General features: G+C 38.6%; 1 protein-coding gene across 1 annotated transcript; it reads left to right on the top strand.

Moving 5' to 3' along the window:
• Positions 1-935: 935 nt before the first annotated feature.
• LOC143463203 (uncharacterized) lies at positions 936-7,650 on the top strand. The gene is made up of 2 exons (XM_076961611.1): positions 936-2,457; positions 6,460-7,650. Exons 1-2 carry the CDS (start codon positions 2,441-2,443, stop codon positions 7,079-7,081), a joined length of 639 nt encoding a protein of 212 aa, XP_076817726.1. The 5' UTR covers positions 936-2,440; the 3' UTR covers positions 7,082-7,650.
• The last annotated feature ends 3,981 nt before the right edge of the window (positions 7,651-11,631 follow it).

The following is an 11,631-nucleotide window of genomic DNA, read 5'->3' as shown; positions in this document are numbered from 1 at the left end:
CCATGAACGCTTGTTTGTTATATAGCTCGCTGAGGTAGATTAATTAAATATGTAAGTTGAAATTTTGTCATTACTTAAACGCTTTTTAGTTTCACATGTAAGAATGTACTAATGAGCATGATAGTAATTACGTGACCCTAACACTGGAAATTAGTCGGCCCTAATATTCTGATTCTTATTAATTGAGATTAAATTAGATTTCAAGGCTAGGAAGAAGACTTATTAGTAATGTAATGTACCTAATTGAATTGTCGACATGCTTCACCACAAAGGAATGAAACCTTCGCAAAATACTGTTATCGGGTGAAAATGGGGAAGATTAAAAATCCGAATATAGACAAGTGTAACGGAGGATTCTGACGTTCAAATGCCAGGCTGTTTTGCCACATTCACGGTGAACCGTGATATCATCAGTTGGCACCAACCCAAGAGAGCGTTTTATTTTCTTAAAAACGGTAAAATAAAAGATACCATAATTAACAAGTGGCATATTCTTGTCACACAAGCTTGCTATAAATACTTAGAAATCTTGTTATAACCTACGCAAAATTTACTTTCAGGGGTAAAGTTTCACCGGTTTAAGAAATAATTGTTTAGAGAAGTCTGCGTAACGTCGCGCCGTTCTACACTTGAATGCGTGGAAATCATCTACGTCATAAATGACTGCATTCTTCTGCATTGCGGCATACCAGTGAGGTCAGGTCTGAGACGAAATTCCAAGAAATGACTGAAAATTATTTCACGAACGCTTTGTGGAAGTTATCGGCAATTTGGTTACAGGAGGAAATACAGGGTGAAATTCGATTTTAAGTAGGCCACGGTGTTTATATTTTGTTTTACAAAAGTTATATTGTCTGAACCGTGTTAACCAAATTTTGTAGTAAAATATAAAACTGGATATAGTTTGACATAAGCTTCGGTACAAGCTTCGCACAGCATAAGCTTTGGCACATCGCAGCACAGCTCAAGAAGCAAGGATTATGTTTGCGAAAGCTCGTGCAGAAAAATATAAATAAAGTTAACCTTCAGAGTGCCAAACTATATCCTGTTTTTTATTTTACTATTTTGTTTTAGTAAGATTTGATGTCTGGCTCCAAATTTAGGACCATACTTGTACGCGCACTTGATTCCAAAAGTCCGCTTTCACATTCTTATTATTTAAAGTTAAGTTATAAGTGGCTTCTCCATGTTTAAAGATTTTAAAACGGCCAAAAATCAAGATAAACTCAGCAATCTTGTTATAGGGCGTTATCTTTCGAAAGACACAGGCAATGTGACCTCATAAATGATGAAATAAAAAAGTGAAAGGGTTATAAGAAACTTTAGCATCGATCTCAATAAAACTTGAAAAGCGTTTTTTGTTCATAAGTTGCGCTATTTTTTTTCTACTGTGATTCCAGCTAATTACAGTACCCGAGTTTGTTCAAAGCTTTGCAGACTGCTTCGTTTCTGATTCTCTGTTAATTAATTATTTATTAACGACGTAGTTAAATATTTTCTCAATGAACTTTCTTTGAATTAAACCAATTAATGACTTGAAAAGCTAAGAAACCAAGCATGCAACGTTTACAATAATATCTGTGTCCAAACTTAAAAACAATTAGCAAGTTATAGATTAGAAGATTCCATTGAAAGCTGGTCATCGAGTAAGTCCACATTCAAGGCGGGATAGAAAACGCGGGATTCATGGGAAACTTCGTTAATCAAGCGACACCTATTGTAGACATAAATGCTGCTCAAGAATTGTCTGTTTAACTCAGAACACGTATGAACTGTCACTAAAATATGCAGTCGCCGCGCCTACTTGAATTTGTAGAGTAGCGTAACTCTGCAAACAAAAGTGAGAGACGCCAATGATATTTATTAAGACACAATATAAATTACCTTTCCCACGAAATTTTGGTCGGATGCAGATGCGCGTGAGTCACCGAAATAACGCTTAGTTGCAATGAATAGAACATTGTGTACCCTCGCGCAAGTTTTGACAGCAAACTCAACCTTGTAATGTAAACGTGCTGCATATACGTAGGCCTATTTTTTAAGACTAGGCTGCAATTGGCGGAGTGTGAACGCAACAAAGCAAGGCAAACAAGGAAATATAAAGTAGACAGCTGTAGTTTCGTGACTGAGTAGTTTAGCGGTATGACTAATAACAAAGAACTGTATTACACTTTGAAGTCATTTTCATGGCCAGGAATTCTATTTGTAATTAATAAATTTAATCCATATAGAAAGATGAAATTTACACCAGGTTTAAAACCTAGCCTTATTTCTTGAAGCATTTCCTGTGGCGATTGTGATGGCTTGCACCGATTGTTGCAACAAAGACTGAACATTGTTAGGTCACAAACGATTAAATACCGTTCACTTTAGTTGTGATTATACGAAATAGTTTATTTCACATCAAGATCAACGCACGCTCAAGTATCATCAAGGGATAATGGGAAATGGCCGAAGGTACCGTACGTAAACTTTAGTATTTTTAACCTTATATGGTTTCGTCCTAGCCCGTCCAGTTGCGGGAATCTTTATTGATTTTACAAATGCCTCACCAAAATATTGAATTCCTACAAACGTCTGGCATTTAAAATGAATGCGATTACCATAAACAAAAACATCGCAAAACGTAACCTTGAAATGCCGGTGTGCTTTAAGACAAAAGTCATGCCTAAAAACTTTGTATGACAAAGATAAGGAAAGTTTTTACTTTTAGTTTTTTGGTTTGTTTTCTTGCTGATCAAAAAAATTCAACGTCGAGCACCGTTTCAAACTTTATTATTTCGTTGACTTGTACGCAGCGCTGCAAATAGATAATTGCGACTGGTAACGACAGCAGCAAGAAAGTTGGAGCGAAATGTTGCTGACATGTTAGCTTGAGCGACAAAGTTGAAAGCCAGAGAGAGTCAGCTAATGTTTGCAGAAAGCCCTTTGAAAATATCCAGCTGCAAATTTGATATTTGTTTTCCTTCGCACAACAAAGGCACCGCGTACAAAGAGTGAGACTTGCGCGAGTTTTTGCATAAAATCACCGGGAACATTTTCTCCCAAATTTACGCTAGAGTAAGCGAGTGTTCCATCAAGTTACGTCACTATTGAAACCTCCGTTGACCACCTCTTAGTTTATAATAAGCAGGTCAATACACCTACGCACGTAACGTTACGTTTCCATTGTCTTGAAATTACCTATTTGATGGCCTGTAGAATGACATTACCTCAACGTTGTGCGGTTTGACGTGGGGGAAACAATAAAACTGAAGTTACGTAATGTTAGGATATAGCCAGAATTAGGCGCACCCTTATTCCTTTTAAAAGCTAAAAATTGTCCGTAGCTATTTTTCGCTAGGCTGTTTCTATTTATACCTGAAGTTTTCGTTGCGTAAACACTTTCTTCTATAATGCATATTTTCTCTTTTGTTTCTATGTTTTTTCGTTTTCGGATTCCTTGGTTTCAGGTGAGCGAACAAGGAGGCTGTAGTTTTGAACGATTTACATATAAGGTAATATACTTAAAAAACTTTACTCGCTCGGTCCGACACCCAGTTCCAAAAAGAAAAAAGTATACTGTTTAGCTGAAACAAGTTTAGTTGCACCAATAAGCAAGGAAATGGAAAAAGGCACCACGTGTCAACGGCTTGTATATATATGAGCCGAGCATGCATTTAGGTCAGCGTTTATGCCATCAAGATTGATTCAACTTGATCGAGATTCTGAAAAGAAGAATTCTTTTATTCAGTCATGCAAACTGCATCAGCTTTTCTGTATAGATCAGGAAGAAATTTTTCCTGCTTCGGCGAATGCAAAACGATAAGCAAAAAGAGCTTAATTTTACTCGGAACGTTTCTTATAATCGTTGAGCTACTCTGCGTTGTAAAAACAACGAGAGGGGCGCAGATCCGTTTAACAAAATCCTTTCCTGTCCGATCGTCGTTTGATTTCAGCGCGGAGATGCAAGATAACCATCGAGTCTGCAGGATGACGGGACGCAATCATCGACGACGTCACAGCTGCAGTGGGAAGAAGAAGTACTTAAACACGGAGGTCGTTTTGGGAATAAATGGTCCGAATAAATGGTGCCGCGATTACCGGCGACAGAATATGATTATTGTTCGTTTGGAGAATGAGGAAAGATGCCCGTGGGACATCTGGCGGATCGATGATAAACACTATCTCTTCACCATGAACCACGGTAATCGCATCTTGTATCTTGCGCGAAATAGAAAGGGAAAGCTCCATTTGACGCCGCGAGGGGGCGATCCAAGGACTTCTTGCGGTAATGGTCGGAATAAATTCACGATGAAGTGGGACGAACACAAACAAAGTTATCAACTCTACCAAGGAAACAAGTACGTTGTGCGGACAAGTAGTGATCCAATGTCGTCTCAGTTGGGCGAAACCCTGACGCTGTCCAAAGATCTAACTCAAGGCGAAGAGTGGAATTTAAGAGATTAGAAAGCAAAACCAATTTCAAGTAATTTAAATTTAATTTAATTTAATCAAAAGAATTTCCATTCTAGATGAACGTTTAAGGCAACGTTTAAGCCAGCACGGCGCTCTTAATAAACCTGTCAAGGTGTTCAGAATTATACTTCTATGCATGTCTGATGCTTGTAATATGTGGGATGTTCAACGATTGTTTTCATACCTTGGTGTTCATGCCTCTTTTTCTTCCACAAATTGTCGCCTCTTCAAATATGCTTCTAAGCCCCTTAATGACAGACCTAATCGAATACTCGTGTTTCGGCATTTTTGTAATATTATAAGACGACCATTGCGTAAAGAATTAAGCTTTATCTTTGTTAATGTGAAATTAAATACTTATTGTTTCATGTGTTTCACGCAACTACCTTTAGTCTTTCTTTCTTATGCACACGTCATGTCAAGTAATGCAAAGTTTATTTTTTATATGTTTTCGAATGTGAGTCCACTAATATATGCATTATGTTGTAAAAATATTATGTAAAAATGCGTCTGTGCTAAACGCCATTTGCCAAACATTCAATGATGATTACTTGCGTAATAATTACTGCTGTACTTTTTAACTTATTATTACTGTAACCAAAAATTAAACAAAACGAAAGCTAATATATCGACAGAGGTCCTGACATTTTGTGAGGTTTGTCACTAAAAATGATGTCATGAAATAGAGCTTGCGAAATGGAAAATAATGTAAAGCAAAAACGCTTTGAAGAGGAATAAAAATCAACCATGACTGCTGCGTCAATTAAATTACTCCTTGAAACTGCTCCACCTGGTGACCAAGTTAATTATGCTGAAGATGTGAATCGAGTTACTCATGCTGCCTATTGCTGAATTTGCGCTAAAACAAGATTATTATCAGCTGAGTTCAGCTAATTATACGGTTTTGGAACTCGTGAAAAGGTGCACTTAATATCACACCAGTCCGCTTGCTTATCTTTTTCATTTAAGCTTAGGGACTTTCCGCGAGCTTTAACATAACTTTATACAAAAACAATAAACATTGCGGACCGCAGGTGAAACCGCAATAACGTTGACGTTTTCATTTTGTCCTGTAAAATAAGAGTGACCGTAAACGAATGAGATTCGCGAATGACAATCTTTTCATTCATTGCACGTTCCTTACATTTGTGTTGAAACAAGGAAGGGAGATTTCGATGCTTGACTGAACCAAAAACATTTTTTACTGACATTCAGTTAAGCTATTTTTGCGCAAAAGTCATTTGCTTATAACGGCATTAGCGAAAGTACTATTAATACCGACTTTTCAAAAAGGTTTCACAACAATGACGTCGATTTTGCCAAAATTAGTTTTCAACCACGAACGGTATTTGGAAAACGCCAAGTTAACATTTTCAGCAAATATCAAGCCACTTATATAATTAGATATTTTCGTCTCATCGCAAGTGACGAAACGATTGCCATTGTTTCTTAATTTATCCTTTTTAAGGACGGTTAAGTTTTATGATACGATCTAGTTCTAGTACAACTTTTCAGCAATAATTTACGTCATTCTATTTACTTTAAAAATAGCTCCTCCATTTGTTTTAATAATCGCAGATATTAACGCCTCGCAACATTTTACACAACCCCACCGTAAGTTTCTTTGGTTAACGTTTGCATTGACGACGTGCAAAATGTCGAGCCTGCCCTTATTTGGTACAATACACGCATCAGGCATTTGAAAACAATAAAGATTTCATATACATTGGCTATTAGAAAAAACATCGTGTAATCGAGAAAAAAGCTGGACGGGCTCTCGTGGCCTATAAATACCAGGTCTCATATCATGACGGCAACCAGTAAAGTTAAAACGTGATCGAGTAAGAAATACTCAGCAAGAATATTAACGCCAGTCATGATGTCTAAAGCTTTATCAAGCGTTTGGCAATTCTGTTGCCCTGTCGATTTTCATTATAAAAGCGTAAGCAGAATTAGCTTACAAATGCTTTTCGTCTACGGAGTCTTACTGTGCATTTGTAGCACTGCGCAAGCGACACCGATCAACTTACAATCGCTGGATGAATCGCCGGCGGTTTCGTCAGAGACGATAATCGCGGAAGAACGAGGTCTATTTCGTAGAATGGTGAGTTGCGCGTCTGAGGGGTGCTGCGACTGCGACGAGCAATCGAGCCGTAGGAAGCGCGACGTCGAACAGACATTCTTTGATCAGGATATCATCAACGAACGGACCGCCAAGAAGTGGTCCCCGGCCCGTACCTTTTATAGGTCAACCGTCCTGGTGGTCTCGGAGACGGCTCCGCGCCCGTGGAGGATCTGGAAAAAAGACGGAACCGTCTTGTTTGGCGTGAAGAGCAAAAGATTTCCCGGATATTTTCACTACCTCACAAAATTTGCCGACTCAGATAAGCTGCGGTTAACTAAAGCCTTACCGGAGCAGAAAATAGACAACAAACGTTCGCCTCCACCGCCAATCTACTTCAAAATTGCTTGGGTAGAGCACGAACGTGGTTACCTGATCCTTCACAAGCAAACTGACGGTTTTGTGGGTGAGGTCACGAATCCAGCCGGCCACAAGGAGCTAGCACTTAGCCAAAGTGTTGGAGTAAGGTGGAGAATTGAGGAGCGCATGAAGGCGATGTAGAATCTCTTTCTATGCTATATTTTGCACGTTTCTCCTTCGAGGTGCCTTCCTCAGTTGGGCCTCTAACGAGGTTAAGAAGCCGTTTGTTTATTTTTTACTTTATGGTTTGTATTTCTATTTATTTATGTTTTTATTAATATTATAATTTTGCGCCAAATGCCACTTGTATTTTTGTATTTTTGGGCTTTTCATTGTATTTCTCGCAGGAATTTTGCAACCGCGCTTACCAAGAGAGTAATAAGTTTATTTTCGGTTTTAATATCTTGAGCTAATTAACTTCGTATCATATTAAAAAGTCTGTCATTCCAACTCTCCGGTTCGGGTCGTGATTGCCGATGACCTATTTTAAAACCGTCCAGATAAAGCTTGCCCGATTCACACAGATATACATATAATTACACTTGCAATGGCTCCCAAAATGAAGGGCACTGGGCAATTCGTCCTAAAATTTTAACTCTAGCACAGCACCGCCCCTTGCTTACGCATAAAAACAACATTGATTGAAGTTGCCTCTTTTCTTGCCGTTTTTTACGTTATTTATAAGATATTTATCGATGCAAACTTTTTATATGTCGATCGCATATTCACGCTTTCCTATGTTTTTTTACAAAAATAAACTATTATAAACATATTTGCTCAATGTATGGTCTATAAAGAAGTTTAAACCAATATAATTCTCGGAAAGAGCACAGAAAAGGTACCATAGTCTTAACAGAGGAATAGGCACGCGAGGTGAAAGAGTATACCAGAAATGGAGTGGTTGTATAACAGACAATGACACTGAATGACAATAACACGTCTAAGACCAATAGCTTAACTAGAAATTTCTGGGATTCTGCTTAAACATGTCACTCAAACAAATAGAAACTTCTAAATTGGGTTTACGGGTTTGTTCATGCACTTGCATGCAAACATACCCAAGCATAGGGAGGTATAAAACCGGAAAAGAAAAAAAACATGTTCTGAAAACAAACTTGTTCTTAATTCTAGCATGTAAATTACAGAGTAGTCATGTCACAATGATATATTCTTTGACTATACTAACTAAGTAAAGACGTGGTTAGCGTCAATAAGACAGTTTTTGAAGCAAGACTTCGTGTGTTGCATCAGCGCATTAGGGGTAGCTGTTTGTTTACGAAAGCAAGCACTTTAATTGGCTTAGATTTATTTTAAAGACAGTTAGGTCACAAATTTTGTTTTTAACTCTTTATTCAAAAACGTGTCCGTATTGTTTGTGTTTCGAATATTATTGCTCTTGTCAAGCCACGAAAAGCGGTAGTGATTGTTTTGGGGCATTGGGCTTACTTTCCTATTGACGGAAGGATCTTAAGATGTCGAAGAGGTTGATTATTGTCGACTATTTGCGGCGATAAAACAGCTACTTTTTTAATCATGCCGCGTGACAAAGTATTGACACTTAATCGAAACTAAGTAACTGGTCGTTTTTCTTATCTTGCGACTGTTTTCGGAAACTACAGCCAAAAACATTCTTCTACAAATTTCCAGCGTCACGTTCTGGCTTTTCTTGCAGCTCAAGTTACTTAGACGAATAAAACCGACCTTCTCTTTGCACACGTGACTAAGCATAGGAGCAGCCTTTCAAGATTTTGAGGCTTACGCCCTATAATGTACAATCATTGTGACTTATCACGTTGTAGTAGTTTCTCCAACCTTAATTATCTGAAGTATTGGTTCCGGCCCTACACCGGTAGAAGTCTTGAGGAAGAACGGAAAATCCTACTTCCGTGTGCAGGCTCGTTTGTGACTCATCACCTGATAATTATGACAAAGACCGTGATTTTAATTAAATGAAATTCAACATCCCATATATGCTTTTTCGCCCTTGTAGGAATACGTTGGGTTAATCTGCTGGGTGTGACATGTCACTCGCTTCATGCTGAAAAGAGCGACCAAAGGCAACACATAAGGTTCCAACGCCAAAATGTGCGTGTGACAGATTCTGAACCAAGCGCTCTTTTTGGATCGGGGGACTCCATCATAGAGCACTTACTGGCATTAATGTGGAATTTCTGTTTACCAGAATTTGGTATTACATAAGACGAACAAACAGCATGCATCTGGCGCCTGGCCAAAAACCCCAAACGACCCTACTCCTAAAATGTGGAGCATATTTTATGGACGCTGCAATGTAAATTTAGACTTTTTAGCAGCAGAACTCTAAGATTGATGTATTTATGATGAGCACTTTATCCGTCTAGACTAGAAAACGTCCAGATGAAATGTTAGCGCGGATATTCGCGGTTCCTCTGTTTATGCTGCTGCTAAATTCTTTATTTCATTACTGAGAGGGGCTCAGCTTAAAATCGAAATAATGGACAGTCGTCATCCCGACTGGTCCACCCACTATTTTACCTTATATGGTTCTGTCGCATTTTAATCAGAAGAACGAAGACGTCGAACGGTGATGACGCCATTGTTACGTCGTGCGTAGGAAACCACGTGACATTTTTCTGCGCGAATTGTAGGCTGTACATAACGAATAAACGCATAACTAACAAAAATGAACTTTGATTTTGCATATAATGGGGTAAGGATTAATTTAACCTATAAGATCACTATGTATGAAGAATCCTTTGTAATTACGTAATAAATGTCTTAATATTACGCAATTACAAAGGTGCAATGTGCAAACAATTGACAATTAGTAATAAGACATCAATCATATTCCACGTCAAATAGCATTCATGCTTTTCCTGTTGAAACATGTCCAATCGTTAAAGGTTAAAATTGACAGAAATAAAAAGGATTGTGCAGCAGACTGCCAATTTGGACGCGCTCTTCGGCACAGTGTATCGCGTGCAGAGAGCCTATAGCAGCAGAATACGGCATTTATCTGTTAGCACTTTCAAAGGGCAAAAATTTTTATGAGCGCACGATTTCTAGGATTTGTTAAGTGATAAACAGAAACGCACATTTCGCCTGTTCCGCTCTATTAAGCCAAAAGACAAAATGCTTGCAATCCCAGGCGAGGTCTGGCCGTTTTGAGCGGATCATTTGGCAAAAAAGTGCTGCTTTTTCGCGCAGTTGAGCAGTGTAATAGCATGTCGGTCGGAAGTGAATTGTTTGTACAAGAACCGATCAGCAGACCGCACTTACTTGGGCGGCACGCAAATGCATAATCAACGGTTTCTAGGAATTGTTTCGCTGACAAGCGTGTGTCGGAGCGTAGTCATTCTAATCTAAAATTACAAAGCTTCTTTCGAAAAAGGATGTGAGACCTTAGCCAGAGCCCGGTCGCTCTAAACATAGACTTACATTATTTCTATCGCATTCGCTCACGCGCAGGTCTGTTGATATTTTGACTTACATTCGTTTTCTGATTACTTTACAAGTCTAATTATGTATACGGTTGACCGGGGTCCTAAAATAGATAACGACGGGATGATTTTCTTCAAGCGTTCAGCAGACGAGCAGCTGGACTTGCGTTTGTTCGCGATAGAAAGTGAACAATATTTTGCGCGATTCGTAATACAGTGTGCGCTATTTTTGCTTGGTACTTCCCGGAAGTTTTGAATGTATAAAAGTTTATGATAAAAAAACGTTCTTAACAAACTTTGTGATTTCACGATAACTCGCCATAGTAATCATATGGGTAGAGGCAGGGCTGATTACAAAGAGGGGTTACGCGCCGGCCAGTGCAGCAATCGGTCAGGTTCTTATTTGCATAAAAGCCGAAAGGTACATTCTCCATAGTCATCCATGTTCCAATGCAGCCAGCTTTGCAAATCTACCGGTGGCGATCGTCCAATCAAATGACTCAAAAAAGACCTGAAATCATGCTCTGATTATTACGTCATACAACCGGATACGATTTTCCGGTCACAGAGCACGCGACCGTTTATAGAATAATCGAAGAAAATCAACCAGAGATATAATTAACTACATGCATATATATGATGTTAAATATCTGCTGTAAAAACGTACGGATGTCGACATATTTCGGATGACGAACGTCATATTTTTAATCAAACGACATTTGCATAAATGGGTTGAGAAAATGGCAAAAAACACCCACGAAATGCCACTAGGCTTGGAAATTAAATTACTTTCAAACCATAAACAGGGGAGAGAGACTTTACTCATTTTCTACTTTGCAAATTAGATCTATGCAGGGTAAGACCAGAGCTTACATTTCGCTGAGTCACAATACTTGTGAAACGTGCGAAACAAGCATTGTTACAAAACAATATGTAGTCTCACCATTAGCAAAACTACAGAGTTATGTACAATTGCCGGTTTGGGCGCATCAGTAAATCCATTAAGTCACTCGCACGCAACCAATCCATCTCATACGATACGTAAAGCTGCTATAGGCTCATTTTAAGGTTGGTTCCATGCTCGCAACGAATCACGAAGAAATGTAGCTTCGAAAGATCACTTGATATGTTATTTTCACGTTAACCAATCAAGTGACATTTTCTCGAACGCCCGTACGTGGTTCTCTGACGTCATCAACCCTTTCTTGCTACGACACAATCGCCATTACACACATGTGCCAAGAAAACATGAATAACAAAAATATATAAAGA

Source organism: Clavelina lepadiformis, chromosome 6 (assembly GCF_947623445.1).
Source record: "Clavelina lepadiformis chromosome 6, kaClaLepa1.1, whole genome shotgun sequence".
Classification (NCBI taxonomy): domain Eukaryota; kingdom Metazoa; phylum Chordata; class Ascidiacea; order Aplousobranchia; family Clavelinidae; genus Clavelina; species Clavelina lepadiformis.
This window is presented reverse-complemented; position numbering and strand designations above follow the sequence as displayed.